Source organism: Dipodomys merriami, unplaced genomic scaffold (genome assembly GCF_024711535.1).
Source record: "Dipodomys merriami isolate MVZ:Mamm:240054 unplaced genomic scaffold, mDipMer1.0.p SCAF_16, whole genome shotgun sequence".
NCBI classification, from domain to species: domain Eukaryota; kingdom Metazoa; phylum Chordata; class Mammalia; order Rodentia; family Heteromyidae; genus Dipodomys; species Dipodomys merriami.
This window is the reverse complement of record NW_027202937.1, coordinates 20,991,153-21,013,177: the sequence shown is the minus strand read 5'-3', so window position 1 is coordinate 21,013,177 and position 22,025 is coordinate 20,991,153. Positions and strand designations below refer to the sequence as shown.

General features: G+C 38.0%; 1 protein-coding gene across 4 annotated transcripts in view; it reads right to left on the bottom strand.

Moving 5' to 3' along the window:
• Positions 1 to 22,025, bottom strand: part of Nup153 (nucleoporin 153) — a 71,592-nt gene that overhangs the window by 5,583 nt on the left and 43,984 nt on the right. For all 4 annotated transcript variants that reach the window (XM_070024507.1, XM_070024510.1, XM_070024509.1 and 1 more), the window contains 6 exons: positions 21,651 to 21,752; positions 13,816 to 13,900; positions 11,136 to 11,264; positions 8,564 to 9,178; positions 5,675 to 5,869; positions 2,930 to 3,814 (listed from right to left, as the gene is read on the bottom strand). In XM_070024507.1, coding sequence (XP_069880608.1) covers positions 2,930 to 3,814; positions 5,675 to 5,869; positions 8,564 to 9,178; positions 11,136 to 11,264; positions 13,816 to 13,900; positions 21,651 to 21,752 — 2,011 coding nt within the window. The remainder of the gene's footprint in view (positions 1 to 2,929; positions 3,815 to 5,674; positions 5,870 to 8,563; positions 9,179 to 11,135; positions 11,265 to 13,815; positions 13,901 to 21,650; positions 21,753 to 22,025) is intronic.

Below are 22,025 nucleotides of genomic sequence, written 5' to 3'. Positions count from 1 at the left end.
TTAAATAACTATATTATTGTTTGGTTTCTGCAACTTCCTGAGTCTGACTTCCTTAATCTTGTAATTTCCTTTCTATGTAAATTTTAAAGTAGGTTAGCTTGTCAAGTTCCCCAAAAATTCCTCTAAGAACTAAAATTAAGTGGGTGGGTAAAATACTCCTACTCTCAGGAACTTCATTGTTTATGTTGTTTTACAGCATTCTGCTACTGTTACAAACATAAATTAGACATGTAAGAAAACAAATCAGATTATGATGTTCAACTCCTGCTGCCTGGAGAAGAGCTTTTTCTTTTGGTGACCCTAAATAAACTCAGCTTACTAAGGACTTTTTCTGCTGTTCCTATCTCAGTTGCAGCAATGCACAATAGTCAGGGTGAATCACAGGATGCTGTGACATTAGTATGACATTAATGCTATGAATTATTGCCTGAATTTCAAGTTGGCTTATGAAAGGTAAAAAAAGACCTTTCATGATTAAGGTTTTTGTCTTTTTAAAAATCCCTTTTCAAATAATCTAAATTCTGATTGCCTTTGTAGGTAGCTTTCAAATTCTTAAGTAAAAATTTAATAGGGAAAAAAAAGTTTAAGTTATTGAGCCAGGCACTGTGGCTCACATCTATAATCCTAGCTACTCAGGAGACTGGCATCTGAGGATGGAGGTTCAAAGCCAGTACAGGCAAGAAAGTCTGTAAGATTCTTATCTCCAGTTAACCACCAGGAAATTGGAAATAAAGCTGTGACTCAAAGTGGTAGAGTAACTAGGCCTTCAACAAAAGAGCTCAACGACAATGCCCAGACAGAGTTCTGGCCCACAACAAACCCCCCTCCCCCAAATCCTCAATTCTTTGTTAAATTCTATATTTTAGGTTAATCTTTAATTTTCAATGTTTCTAAATTATTCAAATGTTAATAAGTGTTCAACTATATATCTATATATATATATATATATTTTTTTTTTTTTTTGGTCAGTCATGGGGCTTGAACTTTGGGCCTGGGAGCTGTCCCTGCACTCTTCAGCACAAGGCAAGCACTCTACTGCTTGAGCCACAGCACCACTTCCAGTTTTCTAGTGGTTTACTGGAGGTAAGAATCTCACAGACTTTCATGCCTGGGCTGGCTTAGAACTGAGATCCTCAGCTCTCAGCCTCCTGAGTAGCTAAATATTATAGATGTGAGCCACCAGTGCCTGGCTTTATATTGTTTTTACATGAAACATTTTATGCTTCAATAAACTTGGCTAGTTATAGAATTCTATGTCCAAGAATGTTTTTACTTTGAAACACTGTTTGATGTTGTCAAATTAAGAAATCTAAGCTGCAGGGCACTGGATGGCTCACACTTGTAATCTTAGCTATTCCGGAGACTAAGATCTAAGAATGGCAGTTAGACCAACCCAGATGCCCCTCAGTAGATGAATGGATCAAGAGAATATGGTATATATACACAATGGAATTCTATGCCTCCATCAGAAAGAATGACATTGCCCCATTTGTTAGGAAATGGAAAAACTTGGAAAAAATTATATTAAGTGAAGTAAGCCAGGCCCAAAGAAACATAGGTCCCATGGTTTCCCTTATTTGCAATATCTAGTATATGTATGAGTCAAGCGGGAAAAGGTCAGATAATGTGCTGTCAGGAAAATGAACCCTTAGATATGTATTTTAATGTTTTTTTTCTTTCATGCATGTGTTTCTAACGCATTTATAAGATTATCTCTTTGTTGCTTTGTATGTCCCTTCCCCACAGTATAACCCCTGCTTTCACTATATTTGATGTCAGTATAACTTGTGGAGGAGATGGGGAAAAACCAGTTGTTTAAGGATACAGGTGGACCTGTTGCAACAATGAGAAGTACAAGTTGTCATGTCCAAAACGTGCTTTACAACGTCGGGGGGGGGGGGGGGGCGGGATTGGGATTGGGGGGGAGGGTGGAGGCTGGGAAGGGATGTGAAGGGTAAACCAAAGGAGGAGGCTGCAATGCTTGGTAAGAAATGTACGCATTATCCTGCCCATGTAATTGTAACCCCTCTGTACAGTATGTTCACAAATAAAATTAAATTAAATTAAAAAAAAAAAAAAAGAATGGCGGTTAGAAGCCAGCTTGGAGAGGAATGCCTGTGAGACTATTATCTCCAAAAAACCTGCAAAAAGCAGAAACAGCCATGGCTCAATTGGTTGGGCAGTAGTCAAAGCTGAGGGCTATCACCTAGGCCCTGAGTCGAAGCCCGAGGACTGACAAAAAATAAAAATCTGATGCTAATCTGAAAAACAGATTCTTTCTCTGAAAACCCACAGTTTTAACTTTGGAATATCCCCTATCTCTCATTTTCAAATTGCTCCAATGTCTCTGCTACTCAGTCCACAGAATGATTTTACTTCAACAACCATGCTTTAACTTAAAAATGGTATTTTTATTTTTTCTTCAGGATTTTAGTTTCTAAAACCATCTGTTTGCTCAGGGTTTAATTATATTTGTTGCCTCTATTCTTTAAGTGTTTGATGATGATTGGTTAAGTATAATTACTTGTAAAAGAAGGCCTTTATATGAAAATCCTAGTAAAACAGTATTTTGAGCTTTAAAATCCCTATTTTCCTGGGTAGCTTATACCAACTCTAATTATAAAAAAAAACCCAGACAGAAAGGAGAAAGATAAATATCAATGTACACTATAGGAACTTGTTACCTACTAAGGACTGTATTTTTTCAAAATTGTATTTGTACATAACTTCAGCAGAAACATGAGGGTTTGAAGCAATTACAACTCAAAAAAAAAATCTCTGGCTCCTTCCCACAAGAATTTCACAGCTGGCATTCTCAACCATGTTCTATATAAAACATTCCTTGAGTTGCTGCATTTGTCAAGGTATCAAAGACACCCTATAAAAAAGGAGGAAAAAAACACAAAAAAACAAAAACACCTACACTTACCAGCTGTAGTACTGGTTTGAGCTCCAAAGGCAAAAGTGGATTTAGTTGGCTGTTCTGATTCCTTCTCAGGTGGTTTTACCATACTGAAACTAAATGTTGATTTTGAAGAACTCTCATCTTTGGTTTGTTCTGAATTCCCAAAGGAAAATACTTGTTGACACTTTGGCTCCTGGTTGTCAGCTTTTTTCCCAAACACTAGAGAAGTAGAAGTGACAGGCTCTTGTTGCTTCTCTTCTGTCCTTCCCAAAGCAAATACTGAGGCAGATGGTAGAGAGGCAGATTCCATACTGCCAAAAGTGAACCCTGCCTTGGTGGCAGGCATCTCTTCTTTTTTTGCTTCTGTTTTACATGTGAAAGGAGACACTGAGACATTCTTGGTTTCTAGGGTTCCAAAGCTGAAGGTGCTCTTGCTCTCAGAGGTCACTGCAGTGTCAGTAGCAGCAGGGGTGGGGTTACTAACACCAGTACCAGTACCAAAGCTAAAGCCTGAAGATGAAGATTTAGGTAATTCCTCTTTCTTTTCCTGCTGCCCAAGGCTAGCCACTGCAAACTGAAATGGAGCTGAAGAAACAGGGTTGCTTAAACCAGAACAAAGTCCAAATTTAAAATTGTTATCAGTCTGACTGTCTTTCTTAACTTCTTCAGGTTTAGAATCAGATGAAATTCCAAATTTAAAATCTCCAGTTGGTTTAGAAAATTTAAAGCTTTCATTCATGGAGTTAACAGACCCCGAGTCAGATGTAACACCTATTTTAAATGCTCCCTGATCTCCAAATTTAAAATTTCCAGTGCTTGTTAAGGTCTGAGAAGGCCCAGAAGATGAGATACCAAATTTGAAGGATGAAGCTGCTGGGTTCAAAGATGGGGATGATGTACCTCCAAAGCCTTCAAAAACATACAAGACATGGAATTAATGTGTTTATCCCTTAAACAAATGTAAACCATAAAAGCCAAAATAATATATGGAACAACTTTGAAAAGGCCTTCTTGAGGAGTATTAACCAATGGCAGTAAACACATTTTACATCTTAACTCTCTTAACTATGACATGCTTATCTACCAGACTGGCAGAGATTTAAAGAAGATAAAAACAGGCACTTCCATGTTTTGTTTTGTTTTGTTTTGTGTCCGGTCATGGAGCCTGAACTCTGGGCCTGGGCGCTGTCCCTCAGCTCTTCAGCTCAAGACTAGCGCTCTACCACTTGAGCCACAGCGCCACTTCCAGCTTTTTTTTCTGCTTATGTGGTGCTGAGGAATCGAACCCAGGGCCTCATGCATGTGAGGCAAGCACTCTACCACTGAGCCACCTTCCTAGCCCCGGCACTTCCATGTTTTATAGGAGGTATATAAATTATGACAAACTGAAGTTAGTTCAAGCCCTATGACTAACCAAAAAAAAAAGGGGGGTGCGGGGGAATGCAAAAGACAAGAATGAAACTAGTTTTCAAACTTGCCTCAAAGGGCTCCACAGACCAATTTAAAATATGGTGTGACACTGTGTTACTGGGAGAAAACATGGGAAAGGCACTGTAAAGCAACAAGAAGGTGCTGAAATGGACAGAAAAAGTCACCTTCCATGTGTAGTTTTCAAACTATTAGTTGTATCCCATTAATCATCCAATTAATTTAATCCATTTTCTTCTAAAATGAAATACAAGATACTAGGTATTTCATACATACCAAAGATTACTAGTTTGTGATGCTTTTATTTCAATCAAAATATAGACAAATACAATGCGTGGACATGAGGAGTTATATAAACACCTTAGAAAACTAAATCTTCCTCTCCTGAACAGTTCTACAGATCAATGATCTCTTCTGCTTCCTAAGTTTGTCAAATTTTTTACTGAAATGTATATGAGTAAATAATTTATGTGATAAAAAAACTTGTAAAATTCAGTTTCCAAATAGTTTACCTGACCATTAATTACGATATCAAGTTCCTCCTTTATACTTATATAGCAAAATAATAAGGAAAGTTCTTTTTCTGAGATACTGTGGGAAACTAAAGTCTAAAATGAGATGCCTTATAATAAGGTCCTAGGGATGTGAGTTCTTAATCAGGTAAAAGTCAAGAAAATCATTTAGGGGTTAGAAATATAGCTCCACTGGTAGAGCACCTGTCTAGTAAGTGCTAGGCTTTAAAGTTTAACCCCTCAGTACTAACATCACACACACACACACACACACACACACACACACACACACACACACACACACACACACACACACACACACACACACACACACACACACACACACACACACACACACACACACACACACACACACACACACACACACACACGATGAAAGTTATTAAGAACAAAATCTCCTACCAGACTACCATGTGAGGAGGGTAAGATGTGAGGACCACAGTTAAACCAGGCAAGAAAGCCTTGAGCCTTATCTTTCAATTAACTACCTAAAAAGTCACAAATAGAGCTGTGACTCTAGTGGTAGATTGCTACCCTTAAGGAAAAAAGCTAAAGGACAGCACCTAGGCCCTGAGTTCAAGCCATAAGACTGGCTTAAAGAAAATCACTCATTTTCTGAGACTCAGTAACACAGATACAAAAAAAGGCATCTCGCTAGTAACATGCAACCACCTTAACTTTATAGTGATTCAGAAACAGATGTGTTTGAAAACATGTAAGGACAATATCCCATATTGTATGAATTCTCAAATGAATTTAACTTAAAAAACAAAGCTATTAGCAAAACATTTCACCTTAATCTTCTTACCTTTAAACTCTGATTTCATGCCTGGCTTTGCACTTTCACATGCTACACATTTAGTGGAGTCTGCTTTATTCTGCACTAGGCACACTTCACAGTCCCAGCTGCCCTCAGGCTTTTTGAACTTGTCCAATCCCAGACAGCCTCCAGATGACAAAGAGACAGGTACAGCACTGCTACTTGAAACCGGTACTGAACTTCCTAAGAAATAATAGGGAAAACTCATGAAAATTTTAATTTATGTTATATCATCATCTTAATGGTACCACAACTAAGTGTGTTCTAAGTGTGTTCTTCTAACCTTATGAACAATTTGCTCTAACCTGGCTCAACAGTGACCTGGGTCTTAATCTAGTTCAAATGGCTCCAGTTGAAAAGAACAAACCCCTAAAAACCCACATTCTAACAAACTCAAGACTACAAGGCAATTTGTCTTTTAACAATGTTTGTCAAATTTCTACAAACAGCACAGCATTCTAAAACATATAAACTGGAGACAATATCATAACACATAAAATACACAGCTCTATAGCTAAAGCTACTCATGTACACATTCATTTCACAGAAAGTTTCCCATCATTCACTGTAAATCAATGTATTAACACTCTGGCTATTATATGCTATTTAACAGACATTTTTATGAAGCACCATTAATACTGGTGGGTTCTGGGGACATAAAGATAAATAAAATGGTACTTAACTTCTAAGGTGCTAGAGGTCTCAAAGGGAGAAAATAAAACAAATGCATGGTAGTACCATTACCAAGTGATAAATGATCTGAAACAAATGTGCAAGAAAAAATGACTAAGAAGCATGAGAAACTGTCCCCCCTCTGTACATCACCTTTTTTATACCAATAATTTTTAATGTACTTTTTACCTGACTTACATAACTATAACCCCTCCCCTGTATATTACCTTTATAATATCAATTTAAAAAATTTAAAGACACATGCCAAGCTATTCATGACAAAAAGGGGAAAAAAAGGAAGCATGAGAAGGATTCTGAGTTGATCATCTTTAAGCAGAACTAGCAAGGCACAATGTAGAGGAGACAGTTAAGAGTAAAGACAATCATACTAGTAACAGTTTCTCAAGTCTCCACCTGCTGTGACTTCTCCCAGTTACCTGAATTTTATACGTATGTATCTTGCCAACAAAGTGCTAGCTAGGATCCCATTTTTGGTCCACTGTCCTGAAAAGCTTTCATCTTACTCTGATGGTTTTAAACACTAACATCAATTTCCTAATCTATACTTGCAACCCACACTTCCCTTCTGAGATACTGTTAGTGGTGGTTCTACCACCAACTTGGTTTAAGTGCGAGAGCTTCATTACTCTTCCTCCATAATTATTTCTCAAATTTCTTTCAATATTTCTCTGATTTTTCTGTCACTCTCATTCAAGTCCCTCTCATCAAGTCCCTCCCTCATGTCTTCCTTATATATTTGCCATCTTATTGAAGTCTCTGGTCTTATTCCTCTGTTTTTCTTCTCTTTACACCAATTTGATAGGTACAAGTTTTATTCCTACCACCTCCTATTCACCACTGCTACTGTGACTTTCATGATATCAACTCATGGCTTAAGACGACTCCCAGATCTGTACTTCCAGTCCTAAGGTCTATAATCCATATAAATGTATGCAAAGGCACCACATGTATCTGAACCTTTCATAAGCTTGGAAATAGAATGTTCTCAACTGTACATCATTGTGTATCCTCTTTATTTAATTGTATTAATACATATCACCAGTATCTATATTACTCATATAGCTTTCCTTAGCTGTCCTCTAAATCGACGCCTTCAAATCTATTATTCAAAAAACTAGTTACTTCAGAGCTTCACATTACAGAAACTAAATCCAAGTCATTAACAATGGAAATATTAATTCACAAGGTATTTGTTTGTCTATATTAATATATATCCATACCATAATAACTACATAATGGCATTACAAAAATCACATTAAAAACTGATGTGAACTTTTTTTTTTTGCCAGTCCTGGGGCTTGAACTCAAGTCGGGACCTGGGCACTGTCCCTGAGCTTCTTTTGCTCAAGGCTAGCACTCTACCACTTGAGTACAGTACCACTTCCAGCCTTTTCCGTTTATATAGCACTGAGGAATCAAACCCAGAACTTCATGCATCCTAGGCAAGCACTCTACCACTAAGCCACATTCCCAGCCCTGATGTAAATTTTTATTTTTTTTTTATTTTTGGGTCCAGTCATGGGGCCTGAACTCTGGGTCTGGGCGCTGTCCCTCAGCTCTTCAGCTCAAGGCTAGCGCTCTACCACTTGAGCCACAGCACCACTTCTGGCTTTTTTCTTTCTGCTTATGTGGTGCTGAGGAATCGAACCCAGGGCCTCAGGCATGCAAGGCAAGCGCTCTACCACTGAGCCAACTTCCCAGCCCCCCTGATGTAAATTTTTAATTCAGCATCTAAACAGGAATTTCCTAGCTTGTAATTTTTCGTAAAACATTTCAGTAATTTTTACTGGCATCTCAGATATAGATGCTATCAATTAGTATTCATCTGGAGCCTTGTCACAAGCATTACTGTCTACCCCTTAAAGAAACAACTATCTTTCATTTCTACAAAGACAAAATAACATTTCACTCTGCTCCACTCTGAAAGTTTCCAGTATCCACTGATCATCCTTGAAAATTATCAAGATAGCAAAATATTTCTAATAAAAATCACAAAGAAAAAGATTAGCATACTAGATCTAACCCCAACTAAGTCTTTTTAGATTTTTAAGATGCACAAAGAAATACTTAATTCTGGTCCATTTGAAATCTGGACTGGTTCTTAGCTGATTTACAAAATAAATTAAAATAAATTAAAATTATTGCTGTAATAAGCAAAATTATTCCACAGTTGAATAAACTTACCAGGTTTCTCAGACATACAAGACACACATTTGTTGTCTTCTGAATTATTAGAAACACAGCACACTGGACACTCCCAAGATCCCACAGGCCTTTTGAATTTATCTCCGAATCCTAAGCTACCAGTGGCCACAGTACAGCTGGAAGTCGAAGCAGTCACCGTTTCAGGACTTTCTGAAACCACTGTCAATGTAAGGACTCGCTTCACACCAGTTCCAGGCTTCGGTGTTTCACAGGCAACACATTTTACTGCTTCAGGTTTGTTTTGCACCAAACAGGTATCACAGTCCCAGGTTCCCATCGCTGGTTTAAATTTGTCTCCAAAGCCTGTCCCTGATAGAGGAGTTGCTTTGCCACTTTTGCTTGATGTCCCATTTCCAGACTGTTTAGCAGTTTCTCTTGGTGGCAATTTTGCTGCTTGGCAAGCTATACACTTATTGTCTGTTACTTTGTTCTGGACAAGACATGTGTCACACTGCCAGGAGGATCCAGCTTTTAAACTTTCTCCAAATCCAGTCCCACTAGAAGAAAAGGTACTTATTGCTGGTCTTGTATAAACTACTGGACTTGTAGTAGTAGGTTGAGCAGCAAAAGAATCTACCTTTGGTGATGCAAAACCTACAATGCAGGAAGACAGTGTTTCAATGAAAAAATATAGAAAGACTAATTAAAAAATAACTACAACATTTTTACTGATAAAACTTTATATATTTATATTTATCTAACCATATTTCTTGAAAGTATAATAAACAAAACTTAGACCTAGTTAAAATCCTACAAAGTGCATTTTTTTTAAGTTATATAACCCTAACTATAAATTGTCTTCCTTGCTATAATAAACTGTAATATACTCAGTCTCTGCCCTTTCTTCTTTCAAGTGTTCACTTGGTTTTGCCAAATGACTTCAGTATTTATAATTCTGACATTGTCCAATCATTATCCATAGCATCTGCTTACAATAAAGCCTACTGAGCTAAGCAGCCATGATTATTTGATACATGTCCCTCCCAAAGCACAACACAGTGGTAAAGATTTTTTGTTGTCTGTTTCCTTGTTTGAGACACGGTCTCACTATGCAACCCAGCCTTGCCTTACCCCTGTTCTCCCTCCTGCTTTAGCTTCCCAAGCAAGTACAGGTGTAATCTTAAAATTATTCTTATTCATAGTCAGTTTTAAAATTGGGTTGCTCAGTGATAAGATAAAGCCCAACAAAGATGTACTAAGCTCTCTGAAAAGGCATAGAAATACAAAATATAATTAAGACCTAGTCTTATCTTCATGTAGCAAGAACTCATAGCTGTATATAAAGTTCTGAACAGTAACTGAATAACACAATTGTCCAAAGTATCTTTTGAATGTAATTTCAAGGAACTTTTCACAATTTATCTTCTTTTTTAAAAATAAAAAATAAAAAAAGGAAGGTATACCTAAGCAATTAAGGTATTTACATGGAAAAGGCCAGAGGAATCTGTTTCCTCAGATCTGGCAGAGGAATTTGCCAGAACCGCTGTTAGTGAAATGATCCACTCAAGAAAATGCCTTTCTAATCCATGATTTGAGATAAACAAATTTTTACACATATCAACACCATTCACTAATGTTTCTCCAGCCTTTAAAAACAAAGGAAAAGAAAATTACAAAGGAAGAAAAATTTGAAGATTGCCAGATTTCCTAGTGGTACCAAGAAATAATCCAGCTAACACTGCTGACAAAATTAACAGTAATCACTAATCCATTAGAATTTTTTTCCTTCCATTTTGTCACATTTTCATAATTTCACATAAATGAAGACAAATCTTTCTCATTCAGAATTGAAAGAGGCAGGTTTTTGAAAGCAAAGTGTAACCCTAAACACATAAGATTAACCGATGTATCTGATGCTTGCCAACTACTTTGGCCATTTTCTAGTACAGGCATTACAGAATTCTGGCACAAATACATAAAATAATTGGACTCTAATAGGCAGCATACACCATCTATAAAATGAGAAAGCTGGAACAAAACAACTTATTTTTGTAAATCTTGTAGAAACTGCCCTTTTTTTTTTAACCTATTCTTTACACACAAATACATCTGCTAAGTAAATCTAAACTCAATCTGAGCTATTTGGTTTTTAATGGTTTTGTATTCTTGTATTATATGCATCACATCAGAAACTATGAACATCTTGACTTCAAAATGAAAACTCCTATTCATTCCTTCCAAATTATATATATATATATATATATATATATATATATATATATCTCCCCAGATCATTACATGTTTGATCACTGCACATTTGTATACTTATATTGACTTATATTTTACTTCATGTTGTCAAAATATAATTATTATTATACGGGGCCTGTGCCCACTATCAAATAATTCATTTTTTTCTTTTTATACCTTCACTAATACAGAATTCTTGAATTCTAAAGGCTTCTAAGGCATTTCCCATAAAAAGATAGCTGACCACACCTACACTCAAAAATCAACTTTCTATCATGATTTTTAAAAGTTCTAACACAAATATTAGGAGATCATGAAATTTTAATTAATATCTCTGGCTGCCTAGAGGCAGCCATTATCTTACCAGGGTTTTTCAGAATATCTAGAACACTTCCTTCTTTCTGGATTTTGGCAGGTCTAAAAGGACCCTCATATTCTTCGTCTCGCTTCTTACAGCTTGTACTTGTATTATTTGATGCAATGTTATCTGGAGCTGTAATTGTTTAATTGTATGATATCATGAAAAGAAAAACATAGGACTCAAATTTTTAAACATCTTCCCAAATAATTTCTTTTGGATCCATTTCTAAAACCTTATGGAAGTCATCATAATTAAAAAATAATGAAAAAGGGGGCTAGGAAGGTGGCTCAGTGGCAGAGTGCTTGCCTTGCATGCATGAGGCCCTGGGTTTGATTTCTCAGCAACACATAAGCAGAAAAGGCCACAAGTGGCACTGTGGCTCAAATGGTGGATGCTAGCCTTGAACTGAAGAGCTAAGGGACAGAACCCAGGCCCAGAATTCAGGCCCCATGACCGACCAAAAAAAGAGTAAAAGTATATGGTTAATTGGTCATTGCAAGGAGGCAAAAATACTATTTCCCATAATTTCCCCACTATCGCAAAAGGGCAAGAAGTATAACTACCAGCCAATGAACTCAGTGAAAGAACATCAAACAAACCTTGGAGACATATAGCAACTAAAGCAGCACTTTCCCACTGCAGCAACTTAAAATATTAACACTCCTCCCAAAAAAAACTTTAAAAATAATTTTCAACTATGCCAATTAGTTCCTATATACTAGTTCCTATATGCTAGTTGATGGTTCACACTAACAATCCTAACTACTCTCCCTCCTAAGGATTGGAAGTTTGAAGCCAGCCTGATCAGACAAAAGAGATTCTTATCTCCAAATAATAAGCAAAGAGACACAGAAGTGAAGGTAGGGCTCAAGTAAGTGACAGCACCAGGCTTGAGTAAAAAAGCTAAGAGAGAAGAAGCCTTGAGTTCAAGCCCCCCCAACATTAACTTTTTTAAGCAGCATAGTTCAGTAAAAACTGGTGACAGGCTAGGAATGTGGTTCAGTGGTAGAGTGCTTGCCTAGCATGCATGAAGCTCTAGGTTTGATTCATTAGTACCACACTAACAAAAAAAGCAGGAAGTGGTGCAATGGCTCAAGTGGTAGAATACTAGCTTTGAGCACAGAGAGGCTCAGGGACGGTGCCCAGGCCCTGAGTTTAAACCCCAGGGCCGGCAAAAAAAAACTGTTGACAAAGTCTTTAAGATTTACAATGTTTTAATCTAGATTATTGTCACTGCTAGTGATGATAGGCACTCTAATTTTTCAGATCACCCACCATGAAAGAGTTCTCTAGCTTCTAGTACTTCCTTTTTCTTACAACTTTGAAGAAAAAACATAGTATTCTAGTTCTTTCAGCAGATATTTCTGGGTAGAAAAAAAAGCTCTCTATTGAGTTTCTACCTATACCCTCCCTCATGCTGTATTCCTATCACCATACCTTACACCTACCTCACTCATCGTCCTACCACATTCAGAATAAAACTCAACTCCTTTGCATGGCACTCGGGAATTATTACCACCTCATAACAAATTGTCTTCAATATGCAAAGTATGCCATGCTTTTTCTCTTGTGCCTATGTCCTTGCAGTGACTCCTCACTTCGTGTGTAAAATATCCTGTTTCAAAGTTCTTGATCTGAATGACTCAATCCAGATGTTTCTGTATTTTGAACACTGAAAAGGAAGCCACTACTACAAATAAATTGTTTCAACTACCTGATTATTCATTTGTCAATGATGTTGATTTCTTCAGTTCCTAAGTTATCTGCACTATCTGCACCACAACCTGTGTGACTCTTTCTTATCACTAAAAACGCTTATGCATCACCTGCACTGGACATTGATCAAAACGAACTAAGCAACTCAATGGCAGCGATGGGAGGGAGGGAATGAGTGGGAAAGAAGGAACAGCTGACGCTATGCAAAACGAAAGAAACGTATATATCACCTGATGTGGAAGAAATAACTGCATTGTCAAAGCTAACAGAACTCATAAATGTTATAGACCATGATAGACAATTTACTCCATGAAAGTTAGAATGTGTTTGTGACTTTAACTAAGCATCACTATCCTACAATACTGTGAAATTTGGGAAATTATGTAACCATTTAATCACAATAATTTGGGGGGGAAAAACACATATGCATCAATCAGTTCACCCCAAAATATAATGCAGACAATCCTTAAATTTGCAATAAGAATCCACTTAAACAAAAATTTCACCTTATTTTCACTAGATAAAAGCAATGAATAAATTTGCTATTTGGGGGCTGGGAAGATGGCTCAGTAGTAGAGTGCTTGCCATGCATGAGGCCCTGGGTTTCATCCCTTGGCACCACATAAACAGAAAAAGCTATAAGTGGTGCTGTGGCTCAAGTGGTAGAACACTTGCCTTGAGCTAAAGAGCCTAAGGGACAGCACCCAGGCCTGGAGTTCAAGCCCATGACCGACCAAAATAAATGCTATTTTTACTTGCCCACTCAAAACAATCTATGAAAGCTAAATATCCCCGAATATAATTTTTAAAAAGCATTGATGAAGAGTTTTTCTACATGCCTTTAGAACTGATTCATTTAAGTGAACGCATTTAGAAAAATTTGAGAAAAAAACCGAAGTACTACTCTAATGTAAGCACTCTTTATTGTTTTTCCTTTCGTAAAAGTATGTGAAAAATGTGTACTTACCTGAAGTACTTCTAATTGGTTCTGAAGTACTACCAGAGCCAGAAAGTTCTGTTTTTGCAACAGGCACACTAAATGTAAATCCAATCTATAAAGAAAAAAGGTGTATTTTGTCAAATTACTTTCAAACAAATTAAAAGCTTAGTTTAATTACAAGTTTAAAAAAAATACACTGAATTATGTATTTCAAATCTCTATAAAGAGTTCATAAGCTACTTAGCACAGCTGGGGGCCAACACTTGGGAGGCTAAGGTAGAAATGGTTGAGCCCAGAAATTGAGTCTGACTGGGGAAATATAGCAAGACCCTATTTTGAATAAGTGAGTGAATGAATGAATAAATATTAAGCTGAGGTTTTCTTATATTTCATGTCATAACACAGTTTGACATTTTAATTTCTTGGGTATTTTTCCTTTGAAAACAATGGTATGTTCCTAATGTCTAGTTCTGTTTCTGAATGCTATTTTTTAATACAAAACATGAGATTTTTGGGGAAACCCATAGATTCCAGACAGCAAGGAAAATCTATTTCATCTGCCACACCTATTTCTGATAGAAAACAAAGACAAATCGGAAAACATGTTAAAACATGCCTAATAGAAAGCAGTTTTAGTGTTCCAGTGAACAGTCCTAGACCAGAGAATTACACCAAGTGTGCTATCACAGTACAGAGAGTTTGGCTAGAGAGGGAAAATCCAGGCAAAGAGACAGTTCTGAGCACTTGCTGGCAGCTGTGGCGGCCATAGCCGCCATACCTGCAACACAGAGAGTCCAGGACAAAGGCGCCAGACCCAGACGCAGCAGGCGAGCGGATTCTACTTAACAATGACAAGGAGCAGATATCTTCATCCTGCAGAACAAAGACCAGAGACGACCGAGGAACCAAGACTCCGGCAGGCAGCGTGAGTAGAAGCCTGACATCCTCACTCCTCCTTCAGGGAGCAGAGGAGGGAAGGCACCCATCCCTCACCCCCCTATCAGAGATCTCCATCTTTGATACTGACAAAGGCCCAGCTGAGCTGCCAGTTCCAACTCAGGCCAGTCATTTAGCAGGTCACAGGAACCTGCCAGACCTGCAAGGCTCAACTCCACCCAGGAAAAAGTCACCCACCCCAGGCAGAGGAAAATCTGCCCCCAGGAGTGGCTTTCTTCACTGGGCAAACAGAGCCAGAGGATGCTCCTCCCTACAGCAGTCTAGACAATCAATTGAAATTCAGTAAACATAAACCCTGAGAAAGGCCCCAGGCTGTGAGTATCTCAGAAGCTAGCATCTCAGGGAAAAGCTAGTGTTTGCAGAAAGGTCTCAACTCTACCCAGAACCTAGCCTTATCTCAACATCTCCAAAACAACCATCACCCTCTTTTTCCATACTCAAACAGATCCCTCTCCCACTGAACTAGCCTGGGAGGAGGTAAAGCAGAGCATTTTTCTGCTTGCCCAAACAAACTGACTTAAGTAACCAATCAAGCCACAGGAAAACCAAACACCACATCAGACCAGAGACTCCACCAAGAGACTGGTTACAGACACAAGGGGCATAACAGAATCTTCCCATCCCCCCCCCCCTTAAAAAAAAAAATCAAAGAACTTTTTTTGTACCATATTTTTATTTTATTTATTTATTTTTTTGGGTCCGGTTGTGGGGCCTGAACTCTGGGCCTGGGCGCTGTCCCTCAGCTCTTCAGCTCAAGGCTAGCGCTCTACCATTAGAGCCACAGCGCCACTTCCGGCTTTTTTCTTTTTGCTTATGTGGTGCTGAGGAATCGAACCCAGGGCCTCTTGCATGCAAGGCAAGCGCTCTACCACTGAGCCACCTTCCCAGCCCCTGTACCATATTTTTAATTTTTAATTTTTTTAATTTTTATTTTAGGTGTATATGTGAGTGTGCTTCTTTTTTTTTATCTCTACTGACCTTTTGATCCTTTTTTTTCTTTTTTCTCATTCTTTTCACTTCTCTTTCATTCTTTTCTGCGTGACTTAATTGCTGTTCTGCTCACCCTCAAATATACCCGTGGTCCATTATTAGATCTTATCCTCCATTGTGTACACATAATCCAGAAATTACTCAATTCAAAACCTCTTAGACTTAAAATTCCTTAATAGCAGTATTACCTCTTTATACCCACATATTTTAAACATTTCTATCTAGTTTTTCATGTCTCCTTTCTATCCCTCCCCTCCTCTCATCCCATCCCCATTCTTTGAATACAACTCCTTCAAACTTGCAGTTTTTAAGGGTTTCACTTTTTAATTTTAAATTTTTGTTTTTCCATTTTTTCTCGTCTTTTTTTTCCTTCTTTTTCTTTTCTTTCTTTTTTTCTCTCTCTGCTATCATTCTGTCCAATCCATTTCCCTCTTTGAGATTAGGACATGGTTAATTCCACTCTTCCTCACCTTCCCACATCCCTCTAATCCTATGTTTCCCCACATTTTCCCTAAACCTAATAATTTCTGGTTGCCAAATTCTCCTTTGCTGTTCTTAGGCCATTAAGACATAGTTGTTTGATGTTCAATAGATTGTATCTCTTGAACCAGATTTTTGACTGTGCAACTACGGACTTTGGTTGATGCTTACCTTAAAATAGTGTTCTAGCACAAAACTGGTGTTATTCTCATCCCAAATGGGCAGAACAAGCCAGAAAAACACAAGAAAAATGGCAAGCCTGGGGATCTCAACTCCCACTCATTATAATCAGGGGACAGAATAATGAATAATGAATAATCCAGAGGAGAGTTCCCAAAAAGCTCTACAAACACTACAGGTAAACATGGTAAATGAAAAGAGTGAAAACCTGCAAAGGTCTCAGTGTGAGCATGATAGGGAGAGAGAGGAGGCAAACCAAAGGTCAATACAGGAGTCTCATGAGCGTGAGGAAGCTACTCAAAGATTGATACAGGAATTTCGTGAGCAGATTGAGAACACTCAAAGAGAAATAAAGGAATTGCGTGAGCAGGTTGAGATCAGTCAGAGATAGACAGGAATTGCCTGAGCTGGCTGAGAACAGACAAAGAGAAAGTCAGGAATAGCGTGAATAGGCCGAGAACACTCAAAGAGAACTACAGGAAATGGGTGTCAACATGAGGATACTAATCAAAGAGAAATAAAGGAACTGAGAGATCGGGATGAGAATAGACAACGATCAATGGAGGCATTCATGGAATACATAAATGGGAGAGCTGAAAGAAAGCAGGGAGCCCAACAGAAGGAATGGGAGAGTCCAAGGAAACCATAACCAATCAACTAAGTGATTTGAGAATAAACATGGAACACCAAATTAAGGAAGTAATGAAATTCTTACAAGATCTAGAACAAAGTTCCAACAAAGAATTTGAAGCCATCAAAGGAAAAGAAATAAAAAAGTAGAAAGTCTTGACAGTAGGTTAGACCATACAGAAGATCAGGGAATGAAGACAGCCTAGATATCATAGAGAAAGAACATAAAACTATCCAAGACAAATCCAAGAAATATGAGAGATCTATTCAAGATTTGAGAGACACCTAATCTGAGGATAATGGAGCATAGAGGAGCACCTAGAGACAGAAATTAATGGTCTAGGAAATTTGTTTAACAGGATCCTAGCAGAGAACTTCCCAAACATGCAGATACAAGAAGCTTTTAGAACCCCAAATAGACCAGACCAGAACAGGACATCCCACCATCACATAATCCGCACAGGATCAATTCAGACCAAGGAAAACATCCTTAAAGCTGTCAAGGAGAAAAGATCAATCACCTATAAAGGGAAACCAATTAGAATCACCTCAGATTTCTCAGCAGAGACAATTAAAGCAAGAAGAGCCTGGAATGATATATGCCACGCCCTAAAGACAAACAACTATCAACCAAGAATACTGTACCCAGCTAGACTCTCCTTCATAACTGAAGGTCAAATAAAAACCTTCCATAGCAAAGAAAAACTGAAACAATATTTTTCTCCACCAAACCAGCCCTACAAAAGATACTTAAAGATATCCTACACATAGAAAACCAACAAACCACAATAAAGGCCAAGAAACCGCACCCAAACTGAGAATCCAAGAACCATAGGAAGAGCCCAGTTGCAGCAGCCCCCAAGAAGGTGGATAACATGGCAGGAACTCCCAAATACCTCTCAGTCCTATCTCTTAACATCAATGGGTTTACCTCTCCAATTATTTGACAAAGACTGTCTAGTTGGATTAAAAAGCAAGATCCTTCTATCTGTTCCCTTCAGGAGTCACACCTTGCCCATAAAAACATACACATTTTGAATGTGAAAGGCTGGAACAAAAACTACCAACCAAACAGCCCCCACAAACAGGCGGGAGTTGCAATACTAATATCAGATAAAATAGACTTCAAATTAAAATTACTTAGAAGAGATAAAGAAGGTGGCTACATACTAATTAAGGGATCTCTCCTCCAGGAGGATATTACAATTCTAAATCTCTATTTGCCAAGCAACGGAGCACCCGAATTTATCCAAGAAACACTACTTTCTCTCAAATCTCATGTAGATCCAAAGACATTAATTGTCGGGGACTTTAACACACCACTATCCCCACTAGATAGATCAACTCGGCAAAAACTCAACAGAGAAACCGCAGACCTAAACAACTGCATAGATCAACTAGATTTAACAGACATCTACCAAATATTTCACCCAACAGCATCAGAATACACGTTCTTCTCAGCAACACATGGAACATTTTCCAAAATAGACCACATTTGGACAAGCAAACTTGTCCAAATTCAGAAACATTAAAGTTATACCTTGCATTCTCTCAGACCACAAGGGAATAAAATTAGAACTCAACACCAAAAACTACCAAAGAAAGTCCTGTAACACATGGAGGCTGAACAACACACTGTTGAACCACCAGTGGGTCATGGAAGAGATTAGAAACGAAATTCAAGTGTTCATGATATCCAACAAAAATGAGCACACAAACTACCAGCTCCTCTGTGACACAGCAAAGGCAGTACTCAGAGGCAAGTTTATAACTCTGAGTTCCTACATCAACAAATTGGAGAGATCTGAAACCAACAATTTAATGAGACAGCTGAGCCTCCTTGAAAAAGAGCAGCAAGATAAACCCCAATCCAGTAGACGGAAAGAAATAAAATTAAATCAGAATTAAATGAATTAAAATCCAAAAAAAACATAAGAATCAACAAAACAAAGAGTTGGAAAAAAATAACAAAATAGACAGACCCTTAGCAAATCTTATCAGAAAAAGAAGAGAAGACAGCCAAATAAATAAACTCAAAAAATAAAAATGGAAACATCACCACAGAAACAACCAAGATTCAGAACATTATAAGGGAATACTTCTCAAACTCTTAGGCTAATAAGTTTGAGAACTTGGCAGAAATGGACCTTTTCCTAGCAAATATTGACATGCCAAAACTAAACCAAGATGAGTTAAACCATCTTAACAGGCCCATATCAAAATAGAAACAGCAATAAGAGACCTCCCATCTAAGAAAAGCACAGGACCAGATGGTTTTACAGCGGAATTCTACAAGGCCTTCAAAAGCAGAACTCACACCAATACCCCTCCAACTCTTCAATGAAATTGAAAGAGAAAGTTCACTACCAAATTCATTCTATGAAGCTATAATAACCCTCATTCCAAAACCAGGCAGGGACTCATCAAAGAAAGAGAACTATAGACCCATTTCTTTGATGAACATTGATGCAAAAACTTCTCAACAAAATTTTGGCCAATCGACTTCAACAATTCATCCAAAAAATCATACACCACGATCAAATAGGATTCATTTCAGGGATGCAAAGCTGGTTCAATATACGCAAATCAATTAACATAATTCATCACATCAACAAGAGCAAGGCTAAGAACCACATGGTTATCTCAATAGATGCAGAAAAAGCATTTGACAAGATCCAACACCCCTTTATGATGAAGGTTCTGGAAAAACTAGGAATCCATGGAACCTTCCTCAATACAATAAAGGCTGTATATGACAAACCTACAGCCAGTATTATACTCAATGGTGAAAAACTAAAGCCACTTCCTCTAAACTCAGGAACGAGACAAGGATGCCCACTCTCTCCACTGCTCTTCAATCTAGTATTAGAATGCCTAGCTACAGTAGTAAGATGCAAACATAAAGGGGATCCAAATAGGGAAAGAAGTAAAACTCTCCCTATTTGCAGATGACATGATCTTGTATTTAAAGAATCCCATGGACTCCGCTCCCAAATTACTCAAGGTGATTCAAAACTTTGGCAAAGTAGCAGAGTATAAAATTAATCCTCAAAAATCAATGGCTTTTCTTTTTTTTTTTTTTTTTTTTTTTGGGTCCGGTCGTGGGGCCTGAACTCTGGGCCTGGGCACTGTCCCTCAGCTCTTCAGCTCAAGGCTAGTGCTCTACCACTTGAGCCACAGCGCCACTTCCGGCTTTTTTCTTTTTGCTTATGTGGTGCTGAGGAATCGAACCCAGGGCCTTGAGCATGCAAGGCAAGCGCTCTACCACTGAGCCACCTTCCCAGCCCTCAATGGCTTTTCTATATGCCAGCAATGAGAAAAGTGTGGCTGAAATCAGGAAAGCAACTCTATTTATAATACCCCCACAAAAAATAAAATACCTAGAAATTAACCAAAGAAGTGAAGGACCTCTATGATGAAAACTTCAAAAACCTGAAAAAGGAAATCAAAACAGAACTTAGAAAGTGGCAAAAATTCCCATGCCCCTGGATTGGAAAGATCAACATTGTGAAAATGGCAATACTGGAGGGCTGGGAAGGTGGCTCAGTGATAGAGCACTTGCCTTGCATGCATGAGGCCCTGGGTTCGATTCCTCAGCACCACATAAGCAGAAAGAAAAAAGCCAGAAGTGATGCTGTGGCTCAAGTGGTAGAGCGCTAGCCTTGAGCTGAAGAGCTGAGGGACAGCTCCCAGGCCCAGAGTTCAGGCCCCATGACCGGACCCCCCCGAAAAAAGAAAATGGCAATACTTACCAAGGCTATCTACAAATTCAGTGAGATACCTATCAATATTCCAACCTCATTCTTCAAGGAAATAGAAGAGGCAATCCAAAAATTCATATGGAACAAGAAAAGACCTCGAATAGCAAAAACAATCCTTAACAGAAAGAACAGTGCTGGAGGACTGTCAATACCAAATTTCAAACTCTACTACAAAGCCATAGTAATCAAAACAGCTTGGTACTGGCACAAGAACAGACCCCAGGACCAATGGAATAGAATTGAAAACCCGGAAATGAACCTACAGACCTATAGCCATCTAATCTTCGATAAGGTAGCGTGCTGGCAAAATTGGTTAACTACTTGCAGATCTAAAGCTAGATCCTTATATATCTCCCTGCACCAGAATCAACTCCAAATGGATCAAAGACCTCAGACACCCTGAAAACATTACAGGATGGAATAGGAGAAACCCTAGGACTCCTTGGCACAGGCCGAAATTTTAGTTAGTAATGTCCTTGTTTTTAATAGGATCCAGGACCAACAGAAATAAAAAAGCAATTAAAAGACATTCTGGAAATAGAAAGGAAATATGGACTATATCATACGACTTTTTTGAGGTATAGCTATTGAATGAATACAAAGAAATACCCTTTTACTTAGAGGATATACAGGAAAACATTTGGGCATCAAAATGTTTGCATTTTGTCAAATGGCACAGGAGAATATGCATACAAATACATGTATATAATTATTCTGCATTAAGCTTTTTTCTCAATTCAAGAAAAAAATCGTTTTTTTTTGTTGTTGTTGCTGTTTGGGTTTTTTTTTTTACCAAAGTTTGACAAAAACACAGCATCACTTATGAAGTCAATAAACATATAAGATTCCTTGCTTGCTACTTACAGATGGTGGAGGTAGTAGTACATCTGCCTCAGTAGATTTTACAATTGGAGATGAAAATCTAAACATAGGACTGCCAGTGCTGCCTGGGGAGGTCATTTGTACCTAATTTTCCATAAGATTAAGAAATGACAAAAAGAGCAACTCAGAAAACAGGCTAAGAAAATTATTTCTAGGAAATTAATAGCATTCTTTTGCCTTTTTGATTAAAAATAATCATGTTAACATCTGAAAACACACTGAAAGTGACTTGCTATATAAAATCTGGCTTTCTCATGGAAGAGAAATACACATGATTATACATGAATTTCTGTTCAAAGAAGAGAGTAATTTCTATACATATTTGGAGGAAGTAAAAAGCTAGGGAACAATAAATCA